The sequence below is a fragment of the Mus musculus genome, chromosome 1 (assembly GCF_000001635.26).
Source record: "Mus musculus strain C57BL/6J chromosome 1, GRCm38.p6 C57BL/6J".
Classification (NCBI taxonomy): domain Eukaryota; kingdom Metazoa; phylum Chordata; class Mammalia; order Rodentia; family Muridae; genus Mus; species Mus musculus.
Window position 1 is genome coordinate 56,884,745 of NC_000067.6, and position 24,221 is coordinate 56,908,965.

Below are 24,221 nucleotides of genomic sequence, written 5' to 3' on the forward strand. Positions count from 1 at the left end.
TCCTAGCCATAATGCCCAAGTTATAGACAAATGTCATCCATAATAAACGGTCCCCAAAATTATGTCATCACCAGTGTCTGACACCACCCCAATGCAGTGCCACTCCAGCTTCTTACTCTCTTCTTGTTCATGGGCTTCCTCAGCTTGAATCTCCAATGTCCTCAAAGGCATGAGTACTGGTTCCCTAAAGCAGTGCTATAAGGAAGGCAGAGCTTCAGGAAGTAGAGCCTCCCACGAGGTCTTCAGATCATCAAGGTGTTTCCTCAAACCCCTGTCCCTTTCTGTCTTCCTCACTTCCTGGCAGAGTGGGAAGTACAATGCCACATACCCCTGCAATGACTATAGCTGATGTGTCACTGATGGACCAAAGGATCTTGAATTGAAACCCACAAAACTGTGAGCCAAGACAGAAACTTCTCTTTGTAGGCTCATTCATTATCTTTGGTTCTTGTTATACTGGCAGCAAGCTGACAGGATGACCGAAGTCCTAGCCATTATGATGTCGTGATGAATAGGCTGCCATTTTAGACACAGGGAACAATTCTAAACATGCCATGCTCCTTACACCACTTCATTCGTCCTGCTCTGTCCTCACCATATGCAGGCACCTAAGATGGCCTTCCTTCTTCTCCCTGAAAAGCCATGGGTTCTCACACCCATATTCCACCTCCGCTATTCCTGCTTTCTGCAAATGAATACTGTCACTCAACAGGTAAAGAACAGGACCTTTCTCTGTATTCCCACCACATTAGCTCCCAACATGACTGTATAGGTCCAGACATATTTCAAGGGCTGCTTCCATGGCCAGTCTGAGGCAACACGCATGGAAGGAGAAACCATATCTTACATATTATGGGTGTTTCTTGTGGACATCACCATTGCAGAGGGACTATGGCAAGCATTCACAAAATATTTGTTTACTCACATCATTTATCTAGTTATGACTGCAATTCTTTGTTTCTTTTTAAAATCTTTTTCTTTTGGGCACAGAAGACCTATGTAATGGTCCCTGTGATAGTCCTATCATTAGAATCCTTCCAGCTATATAAGAGAGATGTTCTAGTTCATTTTCAAATGTTAAAACACAAGTTGTACTAGTAACTGCTTTGTATATATTACAAACTTTTAGAAACCAGGAGCTTAGTTTGTCAGATTGTAACTATCCAGGATGGATGGATGGATGGATAGAAAACTGGTAGCTAAGGAAACAGAAATCTATCTTTTTAAAAATACATTTTAAATGGAATTAAATAGGAGAAAAGTTTATTTCTTTTACTTCATCAATTCTGTTATTAAGAAAAATTATTTATAGTTCTTTAAACACTCATGAATAAATACATCCAAGCCAAAAGTAAGCAACTACCAGCCTAGCTAAAATGAGCCTCAAGAGATCCAAGGAAGGAATTAGCTAATGAGGGCCAAGCACCCAGAACACTCTCACACACCATTCTTCTGCTTCATGTCACTATCATATGCTGCTGATTGGACCAGCAAGCGGCCAAGGTGACTGAGACATACACATCAGCAATGGCCGCAGCAAAAGTGCACAAGGCTCTTTGAGAAGCCTGAAAACCAGCAAGATAGAAATGGCTGGTTGTATGAGTGCTGCTTCTAGTCTCCTGGATCCAATATTTATCAAAAATTCAAAGGGCTTGATGTTGGCATTACTTTCAAAAAGGGATAATATAGGCTTCCTTGCAAGGTACCTTCGTTTAGGCCTGAAGGTGAAAGCAAATTCCTTTTATAACTCAGAAGAATCAGGTAGACAAAACTAAGTTCCTTTCACCTCATCAGAGCTAAACAGCAGCAGAGGCAGGAGGACAGGGAGTTGATTAAAGGCATTGTCCTGACCGCCGATACCACGGTGGCGAAGCAAGGGGCGCCTTAAAGAACCAGGTCAGGAGGCACTGATTTCTCTATTCAACTCTGAGGCACCACTCTGTAAATGACACAATCATTTCTGGGTACAAGAGGTGCTTTAAATGTGGTAACATTATATCATTTCGGCTATAATGATCATAATTACTTATTTCTTTTAATCACAACCCACTTAACCACTTTAGTACAGAGGACTAGTTCAAGGAGTTTAATTTTCATTCAACATCTAATCTTTGTGTTTACTGAAACCCTTCACATGCTTTGTTTACTATCTGCTTGCTGGCCTGGACGTTTGATCTTGCAAGAGTAGATTAGACGGGGTCAGATAAAATACTGATTACTAGACTCAACCAGACTCAAGGAAGTAACACTGGTTTTAAGAATCTTTTCTCCCAGCTTTGCAATATTTTTCTAAACAGACTCAAGTAAACAAATAAAATTAAGAAAACTAGCAATCAAGAGTGTTTTAAGCAATGATTCAGGAAAGTGATGGGGATGATTTTGACCCTAACCAAAATGCAGGGTTTGATTTGGTCCAGTCATTCTGGTCGTATTATTCTATGACATAAATAATTTTGTAATAGCCATCAGTATTTGTATGAACTTTAAATGACCCCTCACTTCTTGAGACACATTAAATATTTGAGATGAATTCCAGCAAAGATAGTTAATTTGAGGTTTTAGTAACAATATTTTAATATGAAGCTATTTGAATTCACTAATCAAGGATCCACTCAGAACCAATGTGAGTGCCTCACTCGGCCCATTTCCTTACCTCTCCTATGCGCCCTGTGAGTGTGTGAGAACGGAATCCGTTACACTGCAAATACAACTGCCACTTGGCTTCATAAAAAATATGGGGTAAATTCATATCTGGAGTTCTTACAAAAAACAGTTTGATTAAAGGCTAATTTTTTTTAACAAAACAACTACTAAGATGATATCCATGAGTAAATCCCCAAGCCTTGAAAATGATTATACAGGAACCCAAACACATCTAGGTGACTATGGATTCTCTCTCTGCCTACACTAATATAACACCTAAACACTAGATGGCTGTTTGCTTTCCTTTTGGATAAAAGTACACCATGTTCCTTATACAGAGGAGTTGAGTGCTCTTGAAAATCTAGCCTAGACAGGGTGAGCTGAATGGCAAGTTTTAAAAACAGGTACAGACCAACCTAACATGCCACCCACCACCCCATGTTCCTTAGAAGCAGAAAGTCCTGGGACTAGGTTCACAGTAGGACATTGAAACCAGAGTATACAAACTGTTTCCTCATTGCTCCTAAAGTCATGGTAATGTTAACTCAAATATGTCCCTGTCAACCTTGATTGTCTTTGAAATTGAAGCAAAAAGGTAAACAGAGCAAGGTCTTCTGTGATCACTGGGGAAAATAAAGTCAACAAGCTAAGCCAAACCAATTTAGGACCCTTTAAAGAGTATGTGTAAATAGTTTAGATACAGCAACAACAAATTCAAAAAATGCACATTAAAATGTTTACTTCAAAAGTTAGACAATTCCATTTGTCTATAGTTTTTACATCTGTTTTTAATGATATCAAATTATTGATTGTTCCTTTTTCTTATATTTATTTAAGTATTAACTATAGAATTTGCCATCTGATCTTTCTCTTTTTTTTAATCTTTCCAGTAGACTCTTATTTTTGCCAGGTTTGAATCTTATTTTGCTTTGATCTTTAGAGTATATAATTATTTTACTGTTTATTTATTTCTATGAGAATAGAAAAAAAGAATTGACCTGGGAGATCTAGATGTGGCAATTTGTAACAGAATCACAGAGCTTATGTTTAGGAAATCATGGTTTTGATTAAGAAGCAACCATTTAGTTCCCACTGTTTTATTAAAACAGACATTAGCAGATAATAGGAAACATATTTAAGGATGGAGCCTGCATTTTGTTTAGGACATCGGTAAGCTGGCTGCAAATTTCCTTCTGCAGCTAACATAGGCCATGGTAGATGTATGCTGGTGACTGCATGACTTGACCAGGAGGTAAGTGCCTCTCAGACTTCTGCCTTCTCAGGAAGCAGGCGAAGGTACCAGTTTGCTCTGGTTGCTACAGACTTCCAGATTTGAATATCATTACTTCTGTACATTTTGAAAAGGCATGGTCACCAGCAAGTGTTAGAAAGCAAACCATGATGCTTCCATGAGAAGTGGATCTAGACAGGAATCTCCTGCAATACCCATCCTTAGCAAGAAGCCTCTATCAAATGAAAAGAACCAGCTAGGCTCAACACTTCTGTTTTCTGAGGGTAGAAAGTTAACAAAATACACTCTCCTTGGTGTTGGTTTTCTGCACACCATTATACCTGCCATGCATTCTCTGTTGTTCCTCCCACTTCCTGGGCTGATGAATCAACACCACTTGAACTGCTTGATGGCAGCTTGTGTTTACTTCACACAAACCTTAACCTTCCCTTTTTTCCTCCTACTGACACACACACACAGAGATACACACACTTTCTAGCAGCAATGACTAGCTCTTTGAATATGTGTACACAGTGTCTGACAGCTTCTTCAGGTGTAGATCCTTGACCTACTGAACGAAGTCAAGGCCTTAATCTACTTTTATGGCACTTAAAGATTTAACTGTGCATTTACTATCTTGAAAAATACAGCTTAAAGAATCTAGTCTCTGAAAGAGCAAACACACACACACACACACACACACACACACACACACTGGTTGTGACTTCCATAGTTCCCAGGTTTCCAGAAGCTGGAATAATTACAGTCCAGCATATAAAAGAACACACTCGCTTCTTTTTACTCACAACAGCAGGTAAATGTGATCAGTAAACAACCTTGAAGCTGCATGATTCTTTTGATTTTTATGTTCAAGCATTTTAACAATCCAATTTCAAAAAGAAAACTCGCAGAGGACACTTTAAGAAAAGAAAGCCTTCTGAGCCACACCATCACATCATGTGATGCGGAGTTATTTACCTTCTCTTACATGGGAGTAAGTATTAATACTGAAAAGCAAATACCCTACCAGAATAAAAAGGACTTAAAGAATTTGAGAATATGTTGAAAAGAAATCAATTTTAACTCAGTTTGCAGCACACTTAACTTCTGGATACCTCAAGATTTTTACTTCCTTTTACATAGTATATTTAGCATAAAATGCTCTCCCCTTTTCTTGATCTAACTTGTGTGGCTGATGAATCCAAAAGCTCATTTGCTCAAGGGCAATCTTGTAAACAAGCTCTCAGACACTCAATAGCCAGAAGTATTGCTTTGATACATAGCCTGTCTCCCCCGAGGAAGCCTGCAAGTAATAAAACAGAATTCATCCTTCATTTCTACCTACCAGCAGATCATCATGTGGCCCTTGAATGAGGGCAGTGAGCTGTTGACAAGACTGTGAACACCATCGTATAGTCAGATGGACAGCGTCACAGTCTTGCAAACTATAGACTAGAGCGGTTCTCAAACATCAGTGTCACAAAAATTACCCCAAATCTCCTCAAAGACGAGGACATCTGCCTAAATCAGACAGAATAAAAGGACTTTTATGTTAACATGTTTGCAAAGATAAAACAACACTCATATAAATGGCTAGCTGATCTAAATAGCATCTAACTTGTTATGTATAAGAACTGTTTTCAAGGCCACGTATAATTTCATATGTAATATATAACTTCTGGTCCTACTAATATTTAGTAGTACTAGTAGTATTGTAGTAGTAGTATATCTTAACTACTAGTTATTCAGAAGTAATTCTGTGTCAATATTATCTTGTTTAGTCCTCACAGCTTCTAAAGGATCTAGACCAATGGTTCTTAATCTGTAGGTTGACCAGATATCCTGTGTATCAGATATTTATATTATGATTCATAATAGTAGCAAAATTATAGTTATAAGATAGCAATGAAAATAATCTTATGGTTGGGGGTCACCGCAACATGAGGAACTGTATTAAAGGGTGGTAGCATTAGGAAGGTTCAGAACTACTGACCTATATACTTTCATTTCTAATTTTTAGATGAAGATATTGAATCTTGGTGAAATTAAATAATTTGACCAAGTTCATGTAATTAGTAAGTTGAAGACCAGACCTGAGTTCAAACTTGCCAGAAGCCTGGTTGGTATACGATTCAGGGTTTGTCTCTATTAAATAAACACATCACAACTCTGTTTCTAACCAAAGCTTTCCTGATGCGTCAGTGCTCATTCCAACTTGTTAATCAGTAGTCAAATCCTAGGTGTTATGTAACATGGAATAAAACTTTTAAATTTCCATCCTAATGGATTTTGGCTTTTATAGGGAATTTCTGGAGAAATCACAAAGTTGATAAATTATGCTAAGAATTGTTTTTGTGATCCTAATACTTATTTACAACCCTTCCTAAATTAAGGGTTGAATTTTACGATAAAAATATTTAGAATCTTACCTTTAAAAATACTTACGTACGTATGTATGTGTATATACAATTAGCAAAGAACTAATAACTCATTACCTGAGAATCTATACATAGTTTTAAAAACAAAAAAATCCAAGAAGATTACCTTTTATCTTCTTATACTTTTTGTACCATCTCCCAAACTCCTGGCACTTGGTTGCTGACACATTGGCATAGTATGTGCTATTTACAATGGATGAAATCATACTCTGAAAAGAAGGGAGAGATGAATTAGCTTTCATATACAAGAATATCTTATTTTAGCGACCAGAAGAGACACACTGCACACAGTCCATACAGGTTTCCTTTGTCTTTTAAACTTAAAGCTATGACTCCTCTACAAACGAAATGATTTAATAACAAAACAGGGTGACTGGAGTTCACTATCGCTTAAGTATACTTGTATAATAATGATGCTTTCTAAAACAAAAGCCAGTCCTAGAGTAATGTCAAAGACAGAGAGGTTAGGGCACACAGACTAAATGCAGAAGGAGGGACGTCCAGGCTGCTGAGCCAGAGCACAAGGTGACATCAGATGCTCCAGCACCAGCATCCAGATAATGCTTCTCAGATGTCTCTGTTCCTCTTCCAACTGCAACAAGCTTACACAGCCAAGAATCTGAGAACATCCGTGCTACACACTGCAGAACAACGTTTAGGGAAATAAGTTAAATTAATATAATTTATAGAAACGTGTGATTATCACTTGTGTGAAAATTCACCAAATGAGAAACTTAACAGTGCTATTTTCGATCAGGGGAAACCAAACCTAACACTTCTACTGTGTTTCAACCAAAAAAACTGAACTAAAACTTTCTGAGCGCTCACATTCACGACTGCTGCGGCGCTTCTTCCCCTCCTGCCTCAGATCTGTTTGTTCCTGAGGTTAGGAAAAAAAAGCAAGGGGGCATAGGTTGATTCTGCACTGGGGATTTTACATTGTAATTGCACATCTTGACTTAGATGTCCTACAGAGAGATACTTCCTGACTCTATGCTATGTCTGATCCAAACTACTGGACCCACTCATACCTGAACTTACTGACATTACACATGTCTGTTTCGTATGGACACTTGATTTCTATAAATGTTGTGTAACAGAGAGTGGGCATGAACACTTAGCTAAGTGTTCCTAATAACCTGCATTAGGTTTGAGATTGTGCCTATAAATAAGTCTCACCTGTCCCAAAAAGAAAGAAAGAAAGAAAGAAAGAAAGAAAGAAAGAAAGAAAGAAAGAAAGAAAGGAAGGAAGGAAGGAAGGAAGGAAGGAAAGGAAGGAAGGAAGGAAGGAAGGAAGGAAGGAAGGAAGGAAGGAAGGAAGAAAGAAAGAAAGAAAGAAAGAAAGAAAGAAAGAAAGAAAGAAAGAAAGAAAGAAAGAAAGAAAGAAAGTCAGTCATTCAGAAATGGAGGAGCTCAGGAAAGCTTAGAGCTTCTAATGACATTTCTATAACACAGCACAGATAAAGAGGATGACAAGGAACCAAAGTAAGCAACACGGCAGGGGACTTCAAGCCCCAGCAGACAGACCCACATTTAAAACGTCAGGCTTGACTCTTTGTTTCATCACTAGGCACATCTGGAGAAAGGGACCCCAGTTCACCGCACAGAAACCTCTTTGGCCTTTTCCACACAGCAGATGGCTAGCCTCACCCAGCTGATCACACCAAAGAACATTCTCCCCCTCTGAGGTAAGATAGTAGAGAGAGCTCCTCACTCTCCTGGGTCTGAACACAACACTGAAAATGCAAAAACCCACTGGCATCCAAGTGTCTCCTAAGACTTATGATGTCTTGCCTACCACCCTTCGAGGATCTGCCTTGGCAAGATCTGCTTTGTAACCAAATAAAACTGTGCAGCAGCAGGTTGCACGAGCTCCCTCTCTGGTCTGAGATGCATTTGCTCTTCCTAGACAGTGGGACCTTGAGGAAAGTGACAAGCTGCCATCTCCGGTCCTTTTTTCCTCTTCTTCTTCGTGTCTCACATAGTTCTGATGTGGGATGTCTGAGTCATTGAAATTTAACACATGAAGGGACAGGGATGAAATTCCGAAATGCCAAACTGAAATGTCATAATAATAGAAATTCTGACATGGAAGCTACCTAATCAAAGCTGCCACAGCCACACTGGGGTGTGAACTCGAAAACATGCTCGCTCGCCATCTCCTTAGCCTGCGATGAGTGTTGTCTTCTGGGAAGGCACAGGATAGACAGCCACAGCACAAGTCAAAGTCAGACTTCCTTTCAGAAGCTAGTCTAGAAAGCATCCAAGGACTTTCTAGAGCTGTCCTTTAACCCTTCCAGGTCCAGAGGTGAGGCTGTAACGCACAACACTCTGGTCCCAGACAAGCCCTCCCTCCCTCCCTCCCTCTCTAGCCATTCTCTAGACGCTGTTCCAGCTACCAGTTCTGTGGTGCTGCACAGGCCATCTTGAGCCTCTGTGAGAAGGCAGGGAGAAGGTGTCCTCTACCACCAGGGCCCACATTTCATGCATCTGCTTTAAAAGGGGGGAGGCTGGGCAACAGCCTCGGTCAAACTCTCTTCCCCAGATTATTACACATGAGTGTCTCTACTGCTTCAGAACACAGAATAGATTTCAATCATGAGCTAAGCCAAGGAGTTGGGTAGCAAAAATAGACATGCCTTGGGTAATGACAACTTTTAACTATGAGAAAGAACTGATTGAGTTTGTGATACAGTTATTCATCTTAACTCTCTGCACAGAGTACACTCAGTAGTTGTACAGGTAGGTCTTCATGCACACTCATGACAACTTAAAAGCACAGGGATCTTTCGGAAATAACGTACAGCAAAGGTCATGGTGCATGGAATCATCCCATTTTTAACATGAGAATCCACTAAACTTAAAGGAGATAAGAGTATTATGGCGGCTTGACCCTGAATCATGAGATCCTGGAATGTACTACAAGATCTTACTGTGGTGGTACCACCAGTACTTTAGAAATTCCACACTTTGCTAGCGATGTGCAAAGGTGGGAGGAGCTAACACAGATCCAGCACATGCACTTCTGCTTCTATGGAAACCAGTACTTTCCAGGGGTCCCGAGACACAGAGAATGCGCACGTACCACGCAACCCACTCTAAAGCCATTTTAACAATTTACTATCACAGGCACAGAGTATATCTTCTCATCGGTTATCACCTGTTCCTTTTTGTGGTACTGGGGATCCAGCTTGGACCTTTCCATGTCAAGCAAGTGGTCTACTGCCAAGCTATTGGTATTCCCACAGCCTGTCGATAACAACTTAAACCAGGTGAGACAGTGAAGGCAGAATGGGATGAATATTGATTAAAATCCTTCCCACCTTCCATTCTGACACTACTATATATCATTCTCCTTACTGTATTCAACACACAATGATGTGCTGTGGAAGGGTACTTTCCTCGGGGAGAGTGAGCACACACAACAATGGTCCTGAAAGACTATATATAATAGAACTGAAAAACACCAATCTCCCAGTGCCATAACATTGTAACAAAATGTGTTATTGCTATGTTTTTCAGGCATACTCTGGTAAACAAATCTACTACATTGCCAGTCATAAAAAAAAAAAAAAACCTATAGCACACACAACTATATATTAATATGTAATGCCTGACAATCACAAATATCTTTGGTATTGATTTATGTAAATGCTATATTGTTTCTTCCTCCTTTTTAAGAGTATGTTCTCCTACATAGTGAAGATTACTGGAAAACCATATGCCATGCTGTCTCAATAGCACCTTTGTACATCTCTCACATCTACAACTATCGATTGCACCAGAAGGTCACTGAGTGACAGACCTCCCCATCTACATTTCTGCATGCATGCTCTGTATGTTCATGTGATTCTGATGGAATCATCTCATTTCTCAAGATGAATCTACATCATTAAGGGACATATAACCAACTATACTTATTTTAGCTAGATTGCCATGTCTAAAAATAAGTTTGCCTTTAGATTCTTGAGATAAATTTTAAACTCACTTGTTGGTTTGATTTTTTTAAGTTGCCCAGGTGACATTGTGTCACACCTGATTATAACTATGGTCTGATTTCCAAACTGACAGCTTAGAGACTGACAATGAGAAAACTCATTGACCAAAGTTAGCTACACTGGGAAGCTCTGCTCAGGAACCGCTGCAGGCCACCATGAGCTAGCTCCTGCTCACGGGCTGCCTCCCGCACACAAACTCCACTTTACTTCATGTAGATTTTTAATTACATTTGTTTTTCATTATTTAGCTTGTGTAGAGGCACATGCAACAGTTTGGGTATGTAGGTTAGAGGACCACTCCTGGAATCCAGTTCTTTCCTTCCATTATGTGGATCTCAGGGTCTAAGTCAGGCCTTCAAGCTGGGTGACAGGCACCTTTACCACTGAACCCTCTCACTGGCCCTCAGTTTCTTAAGGGGAGAAGCTAACTAACAAAAAGAAGAAAATGTTCCCTACTACCTCCATCATAATCTTCAACTGTTTGCAGACAAAATAAGAAACAAGGGGACAAAAAAAAAAGAATAATTGGGGTGGGGGGGGTTCACATATGTAATACCCATGTAACAAACAGAGATAAAAAAAAAAGACTGTAATGAAGGCTGACCTCTGTCACATTGCCTGAAGACAGCCTGAGATACATGAACGTTGTTTGTGGCACGTGCCCATGACTGAGCACTTAGAACTCAGAAGTGTAAGAACTCTGTAAGTTCAAAGCTAGTCTGATCTCTATGAAGCACATCCCAAGCCAGTCAAGGTTACAACATGTGACCTTGTCTCCCAAACAAAAAATGATGACTTCTAGTCCCTCATGAGTCAGTCAAAGGATTTAGAATTCCAGAAAAAGGAAGGAACCTAGAGGATTCTAAAAGCTAATAAGAGGCTGGCGTGTGGTACCCATCTGTAATGCCAACACTCAAGGGTTGACAGCAGGATGAGCACCTCATGTTCCAGGCAGCCAGGGATCTTGTCTGAAACAAAGGCAGAGTAACAGCAGAAAACAAGCAAAGGCTGACACCTCCACTCACTCATGGCATGATTTATTAAGAAAAATGCAGAAAGACGGAGGCCTGAGAGCCTCCCTTTCCTCCAAAACGAAAGATAAAATGATTGGATAAACTTCACCCATTCCTGTGGGCATAGTGGGATAGATCTGTGTGAAAAGCCATGTGATTCTCAGAGCTGGGGAGATGCAGATACATAATGTATCTGCTATGAGAGAGAATTTAAAAGTGGTGACTGGCAGCCACTGCACTCGTGGGAATATCCTGGGGGACAGGATTGTGGCTCCTAGCTTCTCTGTACTCTGCTAATGCAAGTGGCAGGCAGTGGGTGACCGTGTCTACTCTTTACTCACTTTCAGAACACACTAAACTCAAGATTATAATGATACTTTTAGAACAGTAAAGGTAAAGATTGTTTTAGAGGTATTATTTGTCACATAAAATTCATGCAGTGTCACTACTAGTGGCCTCTACTATCTTCTCATAGCCCCACTTGTGTGAGAAAGGAGGTTAGCACAACCTAATGAGAGAAAAGAATGAAGCATCACTCAGGGGTTCAAGACCCTGTGTAGGGTGACAGAAGTTGTAAAGAGATGGGTGGTGGTTATACAGCATCAAGAATGGATGCTATACTACTCACCCGCAGACTTTAAAGGGTTAAAAGACTAACCTTCTTTCAGATATTTTACCACAAAAACCCAGACTTCTATCAAGAATCCAGGAACAGTGGAAGGTGCATGGCTTTAGAGTTATATGTCCTCCCTTCCACTTCTGTCACTAAGGCTGGCTATGACTCAGCCCTCTTGACCCTCATAAGAGCCTATGCTGTGCTAAGAGTGAGCAAGCTCTGCTGAGGCAAATGATCAAAACTCTCAAGGACTGAAGTTTTGTAGTCAAAAGCCAGCCGAGAGTAAATGAGACACCAGATGCTGTATTTGTGACACATTCAGGCTGCTTTTGTAGATGTGGTTACTCACAAAAGCATCAGGGGACAAGAGTGGCTATTCCGATTTATGCATGCTTGGAGAGGTGAAATAAAAATAAATAAATACAGACACACAACAACCTATACTTCGCTAGCATCTGGCCAGACAGAACAGCTAAATCATGACTTCCCCTTAAACATGGTCTGCAATTGCTGCCTTTTTATGGACCTCTCCACATTTCTCTTCTGTCTTCAAGGTTTCTTTTTTAAATGATAGGCCATTGCAATGTTCAAGAAAACATATACTATCCACTGAAACCTTTATATAATAGCCAAGCTCCTGCAGGGAAACCGGTTATGACTTAGCTTTAGTACCTTCCCTGGAGTGCTTGTTTCTTATGTTCACAGTCTCTTTTAGTCTCTGAGCACACAAAAGTGAATTGTCATTGTTTCTAATGAAGCATTTTTGTGTGGTAACTTTATTTTAAAACAAAAAAAAAACTTCCACAAACATTATATATAATGTATATTATGTATATTATATATAATGTGTATATTATATACCATATATAAATATAGAAAAGATCAATCTCTAACTATGAAACAGCAAAGAATTACCTACATACCAAGATGTATGGTTAAGCATGGCCAATCCCTCCTGCCGGTGAAGAAAGGCAACCACTTGGAATGTGGACTTTGGAACTAGAGGTCTGGCACAAGGCCTCACCTGCCACTTAACCAGCAGAAGAAGTTTCAACATGAAACTTAAGTGACTCCCTCTATCACCATGACGTATCTACACAATGGGGAAGTTGGTGACTGTGCTTCAAAAATGTCTCATGCATTCTCACTGATTAAAAGCCATTAGAAAGCTTTTCTGGAAATGACAACTTTCATTCTCAGACCAGGGTTCCAGCAGTGCAGTGTATCTGCAGAGAGGACACAGAGAAGACGGAGGCACTGACCTGGGAGAGAGGGCATTCTTTGGCTAATGTGCTCTGGTTCATTTCTTTGAGCAGTTCCTTTAAGGCATTGCGGACGGTGGCGTGGTTCCATTGCTCCGCAGGCAAGTCTTCCAACTTTGAACAACTGCAAAACAGAGGGAGAGTGAGTGACATGAGGCCCTCGCCCATGGCCCTGGCTGCCCAGGACCACACAGCAAATGCTGTGTGGCTTCTGTGTCCTCTGTCAGTGTCTCATCTAGAAGCTTCCCAAGAAAGGGAAGGAGAGCAAGCTGCTGCTTCTGCAGTCTCCAGTGGACCCCAGAAGTGACACAGTACTGTGGTGATGGTCTTCCCTAGCCAAAACTCATTATGGGTATTCCACCAACATCAAGTGTGAAGGCTCACCTTCCCCAGAGAAAAGTAGACAGGACTCTTTATCAGTCACAGAAGAACTTTTGAGAAAGGCCCTGAAGAATTGCTAGCAAAGGGTGGGTTTGGTCAGTCCCTATTAAAGTAAAAATTCTCCAAAAGGAGATCATTGTTTAAAATCCTTACATTGAAGGACAACATTGCTTAAGACACAACTTGCAGACAGTTTACGATAAGAAGGCTACAGCAAATCCCTAGACATTGGGAGGTCCCCCTAGAGGCCATAGGCTTTCACTGACTGACCACCACAAAAAGAAAGACATCTCTAAACAAAACCGTCCCCTCAGCAGACAAACCAGAAGACAGCAGAGGGACCCAATGCTTCAGATGCTATGCCTTAAGCTCCTGAGAAAGCCAAGAGAAGACTCAGAGAGCCTTCGCCTGCCCTGGAGATTTTTAATGATTTATCAGGCAGCCCCTGAGTGAGCAGTTCACTGCCTCTGCAAACAGCGTAAAGCAGTTGGAATGTGGACTATAAAGATGCCTGGTGCCGCATCCCCAGCTCCACACCTCTCTCCCCCTCTCTTCCTTTTACCCACTGTCTAGAAATGAACGGAGCCAAGCTGATATCCACAGTGAATGGATGGTCCATGCAGCCCCTGAGAGAAAGCGGAGACAGCCTTTCAGAAATCCCCACCTTTGTAATTGGATCTTCAGCGTCACAACGTGATAGACATCTTGCAGCATGTCGGCCACAGTCGCATCAGGGGCGTCTGTCACATAACTGAGGGGGAGGGGGTTCCACCTCCCTAGCTTGATTATTCCTGCGCAGGGAAGAAAAGCACAGTAAACATGTATCTGCTATTTATTAAACCCTTCCAGTTGTTCAATGTCAAGAAGGTCATTCAATAGTCAACACTGAGCGCCCACTCTGAGCATTTACAACCCAGTGCAATGAGCTATTGCTTTCTGGCTGACAACTGGGTTAGTGAACTACACAAGAGAGATAAGGAATGAAAGGGATGGGATTTAATCATGGACAATTGGTTCTTTTATGTTTTCCTGTGTCTTAAATTACTTAGAAAACCATACTGATATTTCCTTTCCCCAAAGTCTTGTTTCATAGTCTAACTTAAAACTGATGCTAAATATACAGGGCCACTGATTTCCCAGACCACGACCCCCTCAAATAAGCAAGCTTCATATAAATATAAGACTTGATTTTGAATTGGATTGAAAAATTTTTAAAAAAGACTGCTGTGTGGGCTACACAGTCATATTGTGAATAGGGTACGATTCCTAGGGCACAGTACTTGGAGCCCCTGGAGCAGAGTTCCCTAGCTTTCTGGTTGCAGGTGTCACCTAAGGTGCTTTCAGCTGCCTCTCTGTTTATATTCCTGGGTTCTTTTCCTGGTGTCTGTGGTAAGCCTGGATGTGCTAGCTTAGGCTGCAAAGAATAGCAACTTTGGACGGACGTGAGCTCTACTTCAGGAAGATTCATGGGATACTCAGGCAGTTTGTGGTGAAAGCTAACTTATTCATTCCTTCTATGGGCCCCTCTGGTCCAGAGCGCAGGGTATGCAGAAATTTGATGAAGAAAAATAACAGAACTCATTTCACAAATGACACTGGGTAACAAAACTTTTATTACATGCTATGAAAAATCTGATGGTCCCCATGGGATGTCAGAAAATGTCACATATAAAAATGCTATGTTTTAGAAATAAAAGAAAAATAGCATTTTTATTTTTCCTTTTGACAATACAGGTGAGTCTAAGTACACTGTTCTCTCGGAATACATATATTTTTATCACTGATGAGAGAGAACACCTGTATACCCAAAGGTTCACAAAATGACTCCATAGCTGTGGGGCAAAATTCAGAGGGTTGTGCTGAACTCTCTGATGAGGGCATGTCCTGTCCCAAGTGAGATAAATGAACACGTACTGCCTGACATAATGCTTGAAAACAGGGAAGAAACAGAACAAAAATATTAAAATGATGCACTGTTTCAGTATTAAGACTTAACAATCTGCTGCCGAATATGCTACAGTATAAATAGTGCCTGGCCCCGGCTCCAGCTAAGCAGTGCGGCTCCCATTCAGGGTACCGTATGTCTCCAGTTCTGGCTCCTTAAGTCATCGTTCCCCTGCCAAGAAAAGCTGGGTTGGTTTTTCTTTTTTTTTTTTTTTTTTTTTTTTTTTGGTTTTTTTGTGAGGGATAGTTTCCCTAACATTCCCTCTCACGACAATGAAAAGTGCACAGGATGCGGCTCAGCTCAGAGTAGATGCGAAATGAGCATGCAGGACCCCTGGACAACCACCCTGGAGCAGGCTGAGCTGCTTCCTTCCCTCCTTTTATCTTTTCTGACATTTGCCACATGAAAAGGACACTGCAGAATATGTCCAACCTACTACCTTTCTAAGAAAATCATTGTGCAGCTTCCACTTCCTTTAGAAAAGCTATTGTCGTGATCACCCACAAGTTCAACACAGCTGGCTGTATCCTCCTGGCACAGGTTTTCTACCTTCTGATAAGAGACTAGGAGAAGTGGATGGCAGCGGCTGTGCTCTCTGATTGGCACAGAGGAGAACCCAGGAGTCATTTTGGATGCCCTGACCATGAAGGGAATCAGAAGACTAGGAAGCCTGAAAACTTTCAGGGCCAGTCCTCTGGGACATTCTTCCTGCCGTGAGTCTCTGTACTTTACCCCCTTTTATTTTTTAAGGCACATTATACAGTGTGGGCAGACACAACCAAATATAGTTGTGTGGTTTCATTTATATCAAATCCAAGAACAGCAAGATGGGAACCTATGGGAACAGAATTGAGACAAGCAGGCCAGAGAATTCACTGGGAAGGGCTTGCTTGCTCAGACTAGTGGCTGCACTAGTATAAAATTTGTCAAAACTCATCAAACCAACCTCCTAATATAAATATGTTTATCATATATAAATTACACATGTTGAGCATGGTGGCAAATGCCCATAATTTCAGTAAGTTCACAGACATCCTAGGCCATACAGTGAATCTAAGGCCAGCCTAAGCGATATGGTATGGGGGGTGGGGGGTGGGGGCTCAGTCAGGAGAGTGCCCGCCTTGCAGGCCTTACCACTCACAAAGGCTGGGCATGGTGGTGTGTGTCTATAACACTAGTGCCAGGGCACTGTGACAGGCAGAGGCCTCAGCGTGTGGCCCTTCATCTTAGCTGATCAGTGAGCTCCAGACTCAGTGAGAGATGCTGTCTCAGAAAACAAGGTGAGAGCCATGAAGGGAGACACTCAATGTCTAATGTGCACACATGCACACATACACACATGCACTCTTAACACTTGCACCTCTCTCTCTCTCTCTCTCTCTCTCTCTCTCTCTCTCACACACACACACACACACACACACACACACACGTGTTCACCCAATAAGTAAAAAATAAACCATAATTAAAGAGAGAGGTGTGTTGGAAGTATTAGATTGAAGACAGCTATCTCCATTTAGGTAAATTCACCACCTCAATGAGCCAGGAAGAGACTTGTTTAGGCTGTAACTAGACACGCAGGTGCCTCACAGCATTGAATACCTCCACCCAGAGCATCTGCCCCAAGCTGGTCTCTACAGCTTCAAGGAAACAGAGGGTACATGCTATTCTCTCTGGCCAGGGAGAAAGTACCTGCTTTTCCTTCTCTCTACTATCGAGAGGTCACAGTGTACACTCAACTGTCTACCTCCAGGGCAGAATGGCTAGAGGGGCTCTCTTCAATGTGCCGTCCCTTCAAGCAGGGCTGTCTGCCTAGTGCATTAATCCACTTTGGAAACAGTCTCCTTCCCTGATTACTTAGAATAGCAGTCAAATGTTAATTAAAGAAATCAAACTGGGAAGCCTGGTACCACAGTAAGTCTGAATGAGTGTGGGCTTCCAAAAGAACTGCCACAGATCATTCCTGGCTCCCCCATCTTCTGATCATGTGACTCTAGCAAGTTACTTAGTGTCTCTGTTCCTCAATCCGCTCGTCCATGAAATGGAATTAAAAACACAGAATTCGATTCAAGGAAACTGAGTATTTTACACGTAAAGCCCTTTGTACAAAGCTTTGTCCTAAAGATGGATGGAGATAAGCCTCCAGTTACTCTAGTGCAAGAAGGTAATTAGCAGCGAGTTGGGGGTGAGTTTGTGCAAACCATGATCTGGGGCCAGCTGTCTCCTTTCTCTACACCTCAGTTTTCCTGTCTACAGAGTGGGGATGATAACTATGCCCACTTTTGCATTAGTATGAGGCTTTTAATTAGTAGAGACTGCCAAATGACCAAGGCTCAACAAAAACCAGGAGCAGAACATCTTTGTAAGGTCTGAGTGAGCTCACAACAGCATCTTATTAGCAAAGCTATAGGAGATGATTTTCTCTTGGAAGAGTGCTGGATGAATAGAGGGAACTACCCTAGGGGAAGAAAAAAAAAAAAAAGCCACAACAATCCAAGCAGGAGTGGTTAATTACAAAGTTAGCAAACTCATCCCAGCCTTTGACAGTGAATTTTAAATTTGTCCTAGGCGCTCTAGGGATAGTTCCTGACTCACGGCATTAGGAGAACCTCAATAACTCTGGGGTAAGCGGCAGTATACTGATGTTATTTCTAAAGCCACAATCTAAGCTTTCTAACTCCAGCAAGTAAAAAGGGAACAAACATGACTGAGGTCAGATTTTTTTTCTTCTTTTGACACAGATAGGCATGCGCACATGTCCAGTAAAGCTTATGGTGGAGGATGATCCACTTTCTTGCTCTGAACAGACAGCACACTTTGTCTAGAACACTGATCCCCAAGAGTCACTTCTAGAATCATGAACATTCTTCAGATTTCACCCTGGGACTAGCTCAACTCTAAGCAACCTATCTGAAGTAATCTTTTCTCTGCACAGCTGCACGGAGAGAATCTGTACTTGGCTTGTGAGTCTTATCACAATATCCCTTTACACTGCTTTACGGGTACCAAGTCTTCTTATTGTCTGGGTTTATTTTTGGTTTTGCTTTTCCTGTTTCTTTGTCCATTTTTTGAGACAGGGTCTGACTATGATGTAGCTGAGGCTTGCTCAAACTCAGGATCCTCCTGCTTCAGCCTCATGAATTATAATGAGCTACCACATCCAATGTCTGGTTCTCTCAAGAACCATTCCTTCATCTGTGGGGAGTTTCTATTATATGTGCAAGTGAGCTAAAGGTTAGCAGAAAGTAGCTTGCTTTTTTTTTTCCTCTTTTTTTAATTAGGTATTTTCCTCGTTTACATTTAAAAGAAATTAGTGGATGACAACCATGACTAGGAACTGGGCTTCATTTTGTAAGGTTTGGACAACTGGACCCCTTCTACACTCAGCCCCGATGCTGTAAGTCTGAATTCTCTTGCCAATTCCCAAAAATGAGTCCCTGGAGCAGGGCTAATCTTGTCCTCAGTCATGTGTCAATCAGGGCACTAACATTTATTCTGATGGAAAGTACCAAATGAAACCAAGGAATCACCAGGTTATAAGACCAAAAGGCAGTTCTCTGGGGAAAATGGTCCCTGCAAGGAGCCACTGCAGACACAGTATCTCCTAAGTCATCCAAGAAATGCGTTATCTGCAAACATTCAGAAAATGCCTGGTGTTGAAGACTATTACAGATGCAGTTTCAAGGTCTTTGAGTCACAAATTATGGGCCTTTATTTTGGAGTTGAAATTCATACAAATGTTAACATGATTGAATTGGGCACAATATAAATAAAACTGTTTATACCCAGACAAATCTGTTCATTCTAAAATACAGAATGCCAATTCACTCTTTGTGTAATGCATTCAGACCAAATAACAAAATGCAATTGTAGGTAAATTTCCCATTAGTGACATAAAATTAAGTTGGAAATGGAAGCAATTTTTGTCTAAAATTAAAAAGATGCAACAACAGAAACCATTTTTTCACTCTCTCAATATAATATCCTTCCAGACTCAAAGAGTTGACGTTCCACAGAAGGAACCATCAGTGTGTATGTATGAGTGTTTTCTGTGTTTTTATCAGTGTTTAGACTGAGAAACCACATATTCTGCAAAGTCAAAGCAAAATTTCTCTTTCAAATTATTAATCTTTAATATATAAAAATGAAAGAGTTTGGGATATTGCAAATTGTAGCTGAACATTCGAGAAACCACTTAAAGTGGCCTTGAATGTGATGATGTACCCTATAACCAACAGAACATCAAAAGGTTTGTAATCAGTGCTAAGCATCCACTAGACACAATTTTCTCATATGTCTCTGAGTCACAGCTATGCAAAGAGATACCAATGCATCTTGTCCCTAGCATTATGGAGTTTGAATAGAGAAGCTGCTTATTGCTAAGCACACAACTAAGTAAAGCTGCTCTCCAGATAAGCCAGGATGATAACTTTCACCCTTGTACCTCAAATGTAAGAACTACTTCATACAATGAAGGTTTACGCCATCTACACGGTACATGAAAGTTCTCAAAGGTCAGTGACATGGAGGGAGTTGCTGACAAAATCCATGTAGGAGACAGATGCATGCAACCAAGCAAGATATCAACAGTACCCTCAAAATTCAGCTCCGTGAGTAACTCTCTTTTATTCCAGGTGCATCCTGACATTAATTTAAAAGGCAAAGTGAAAACTCAACCTGGGGAAAAATGAGACATTAGTTTTAATATCCAAAGGCTGGAGTTTATATATCTCATAACTCCCTGGAAAAGATCTCAGCAAAAAGAGTGTCAATAAAAACTCTAGTCTCAGAATAACTAAGCCTTGGGGCTTCTGATTCTCAGTATTATTTCCACAATACACCAACAGCTGATGAGACCCCTTGCAAAACCAGGAGAACTGGCATTGATCGCATCTGTTTGCCCTCTTCCAAGTCGAGCAATTGTGTCCCTGCACTACAGCATATCATTTTCTGTTGTTAGGCTCTGCTTTGTTAAAAAAAAAATTTAAAACTGTCTGTCCTATCTAATAAGAACAGAGAATTATTTATCCATAAATAAGTTCACAGGAAATCACTACCCAGCAATATGTAATAATTCAGCCTGCGCTTCTAACCTGTGGCCTGGCTATGCTAACTCATCAACCTGTGGAAGGAACACGGCATACATTGTAGTTATTATTGCTGAACCTGTGGTGGAATGATGCTCGGTGAGGAGAGAGAAGGAAAAAAGGAAGACAAAAGGCCAGGTTTAAAACACAGGTTGTTCTTCTTTGTGCATGGATCAGCAGAGCCAACACAACTTACTAAAGCAGACCAACAGTGTCTACCTTGATTCTAAAGGCTCTATATATTTCAAATGCATTCAAGTAAAAGGAAATGGAAATTACACTGTATTCTTTGGGCATTCTACTTTATCCAGCTGCCTTTGTAATTTACACAAATTAATGAAACCTCTCAACTCACCAGTCTGGGAGCCTAGAATGCATTTAATCCTGCCTGTATTTATAACAGCACAAAAGCAAATACCAGACAAAAACAAATAACAACCCAGAATAAACATTGAGGCTCTATTGTTATATAAATTCATGTAGAAATCAACAGGACACATGTACACACGCTTTCGTGCACGCAAGTGCATGATTTCCATTCCCCACACATATCTGATCCACTTGCAACAATCTGAGTATTATTAACCAACACAAACAACCAAAGTTTTAATTTTTGAAGTATATTAACCTAGGAGCTAGAGAGATGGCTCAGCCATTAAAAGCTCTTGCTGCTCTTCCAGAGGAACTGGGTTCAATTCCCTACACCCTCATGGTGGCTCACAGCCATCTGTAATTCCAGTTCCAAGGTAGCCAATGCTCAACTCTAGGCTCCATAGGCAACAAGCACAGATGTAGTACACATGGACATATGCAGGCAAAACACCCAAAGACAGAAAATAATACATTACAGGGAAGATTACTGGTATTTAAGAACTAAAATTAATTTTTAGAGTAGCTTATAAACAAACTATTGGTAATAAGCAGCATTTCTAAATGTTTTAGAAATAATCAACCCCATTACAGTACAAAAACATTCTACACACACACACACATGTGCACGTGCACACACATATATACAGTAGCATTTGGTGTCTTGTAATTCTATACATGTTTTTACATTGTGCAACATAAAGATTTTGTCCCATGTAATAGACGCTGTTTCACATTTGGGAAACGTTATGTTATAACTCTGATTTTTATTAGATTATTTAATATAAGCACTAAGTAACTAGACTAAATTAATAAAGACCCTGTTGCAGAGAGAAAGGGGGGTAGGAAGAGTGAATAAAATTATTCCAAAATTAAATAAAACTTTCTGAAGTTGGTATTTTATAAACCTTTATTTAATTTTCAAAATTCCAATTCTCCTGAAAAACAACCAAAATATCAGACAGGCCATAAAAAAGTGTGGTTGGCATTTAGCTATTTATTTCATAAGAGTACCGTTTAAAACCATTACATGGAGAATTGGGCAAATGAGAAAAGTGTGTGACATTATCTGGGACCAGTTCTAAACTGCTAGCATGGTGGCAAGCTTTTCATCAGTGACAGATTGCCTTATTATTGTTTCTAGTTTTAACCTTTGTCTGAAAGAATTTCAAATTAAGGGACTAATTTTGGCAGGTAACACAAACAAGAACTCACCACTTCTTTTCTCCCCTCCCCACTTCAGAAATACATTCAGAAATACATTTGGGTAAAGGTATTTGCTCTGTCTCTGATACCTTCAATAATCAAAGACATAGGGAACACTCACCACCTTAGACTTCCGTGGTCCTGCTCCACTTATGCCATGCCCTGATTATGGCAGCTGCTCCTCAAAACATATTCAGCTAGTGTTTCTGCGTGTTCTAAGGTAAGAAGTAGCCACTAAAGACCTAAAGCAACTGCTGCCTTGCATAGTCCACATCCTAATTAATTACCCATGATCTTCTCCGAGGGGAGCAAAAGTGGAGTTTCCTGAGGGTCTGGCATTGCAGGTACTCCACCACCTGGCTCAGCAGGCTTGGGAAATCTTGTCAATCTCATGCTCCCATTACATATTCCAGAACAGCCCTTCTGGCATATTCTGTTTCCTATAATCTAGAATTACATAATGGCTGATCTCAAGGGTGCTATTATGATGGCATGTAGATTATCAAAGAAAAGGTGGCTACACCAAACCCAGACACTATTGCATATGCCAGAAAGATTTTGCGGAAGGGACCCTGTTATAGCTGTCTCCTGTGAGGCTATGCCAGTGCCTGGCAAATACAGAAGTGGATGCTCACAGTCAGCTATAAGATGGAACACAGGGCCCCCAGTGGAGAAGCTAGAGAAAGTACCCAAGGAGCTGAAGGGGTCTGCAGCCCTATAGGTGGAACAACAATATGAACTAACCAGTACCCCCAGAGCTCATGTCTCTAGCTGCATATGTAGCAGAAGATGGCCTAGTCAGCCATCACTGGGAAGAGAAGCTCCTTGGTGTTGCAAACTTTATATGCCCCAGTACAGGAGAACGCCAGGGCCAAAAAGTGGGAGTGGGTGGGTAGGGGAGCAGGGCAGGGGGAGGGTATAGGAAACTTTTGAAATAGCATTTGAAATGTATATAAAGAAAATATCTAATAAAAAATGATTGGAAAAAAAGAAAGAAAAGGTGACTACATGATTGCAAGAAATACATTATTTATGTTTTACAATTTTTTCTTTCATTTATTTATTTATTTATTTATTTATTTATTTATTTATTTATGGTAAGAGAGGGTCATTGTACAATAGTCCTAGCTATCATAGAACTGACCATGTAGTCCAGGATGACCTTGAAGTCACAGAGATCCTCCTGCCTTTGATCATAAGTGTTAGAATTAAAGGTGTGCTCACATGCAACTATGCAGCACACTTTATCTATGTTCCGACTCAACAGATATTATAGCCATTTACTAAGCAACTATAACACATGGAAGCAAACCTGGATGAAGTCAGAGTGGTGTTTGATTTGGAGAATGCCTGCTTTGTGCCCTTTGGAATATTTTAATGATTTTTTTTCACTCTCTGTGCTTCTGTATATGTACATGAGATGCACATCATGTATTCTATGCTATTAAGCTTTATAATGCACATGATTTACAGGTCTCAAACACTTCACACTTACGAGATGTCCAGATAGCTCTTTAATTTGCATTTTAGGAAATGTCATATTTAAATACTGTAAGACAAAATTTGAAATATGCCACTATCATTTTAACGGCTATGAGAGAAGCCAAGGGCCTAATACATAATAGGTGCTCATTCCGCAGACAAATGTTTCTTGAACTGGATCAAAGGCAGACTTACAGTCACAACACACATGGTGATGAATAATGATGACAGCTTATATGAGCCCCATAGAATATTCAGACATGTCAGAAAAATGTCACATGAATTAAAGGGCAAGGGAAGTAGGAGAGACTTAGATATTGGTAATGATTATATGTATAATTAGACATGGCAGTTGGATCGGACACCTTGTGAGGATCTGAGAGGAATGAAAGGGACAGAAGCTAATTCTTATTGTCCCATTCCAAGGATAGTGCGGCGTAAGGTAGTCACATTAAATGAGCGGGCTCCAATTTTATTTCTAGAGAAATCATGAGCCTCTTTCTTGCCTATGAAACAAAATCTCTATGGGAGGACCCAAGGAGAGGATGCTGAG

The 24,221-nt window shown here is 40.6% G+C and overlaps 1 protein-coding gene and 1 long non-coding RNA gene across 9 annotated transcripts in view; one reads left to right on the forward strand and one right to left on the reverse strand.

Moving 5' to 3' along the window:
- The window catches only part of Satb2 (special AT-rich sequence binding protein 2), a 187,210-nt gene that overhangs the window by 90,764 nt on the left and 72,225 nt on the right, over positions 1-24,221 (reverse strand). For all 8 annotated transcript variants that reach the window (NM_001358580.1, NM_001358581.1, NM_139146.2 and 5 more), the window contains 3 exons: positions 14,247-14,373; positions 13,202-13,325; positions 6,419-6,521 (listed from right to left, as the gene is read on the reverse strand). In NM_001358580.1, coding sequence (NP_001345509.1) covers positions 6,419-6,521; positions 13,202-13,325; positions 14,247-14,373 — 354 coding nt within the window. The remainder of the gene's footprint in view (positions 1-6,418; positions 6,522-13,201; positions 13,326-14,246; positions 14,374-24,221) is intronic.
- On the forward strand, positions 653-9,470 carry Gm51624. Its single transcript, XR_003947825.1, has 3 exons — positions 653-712; positions 7,883-8,000; positions 9,442-9,470. It is a non-coding gene; the product is annotated as a predicted gene, 51624 (long non-coding RNA).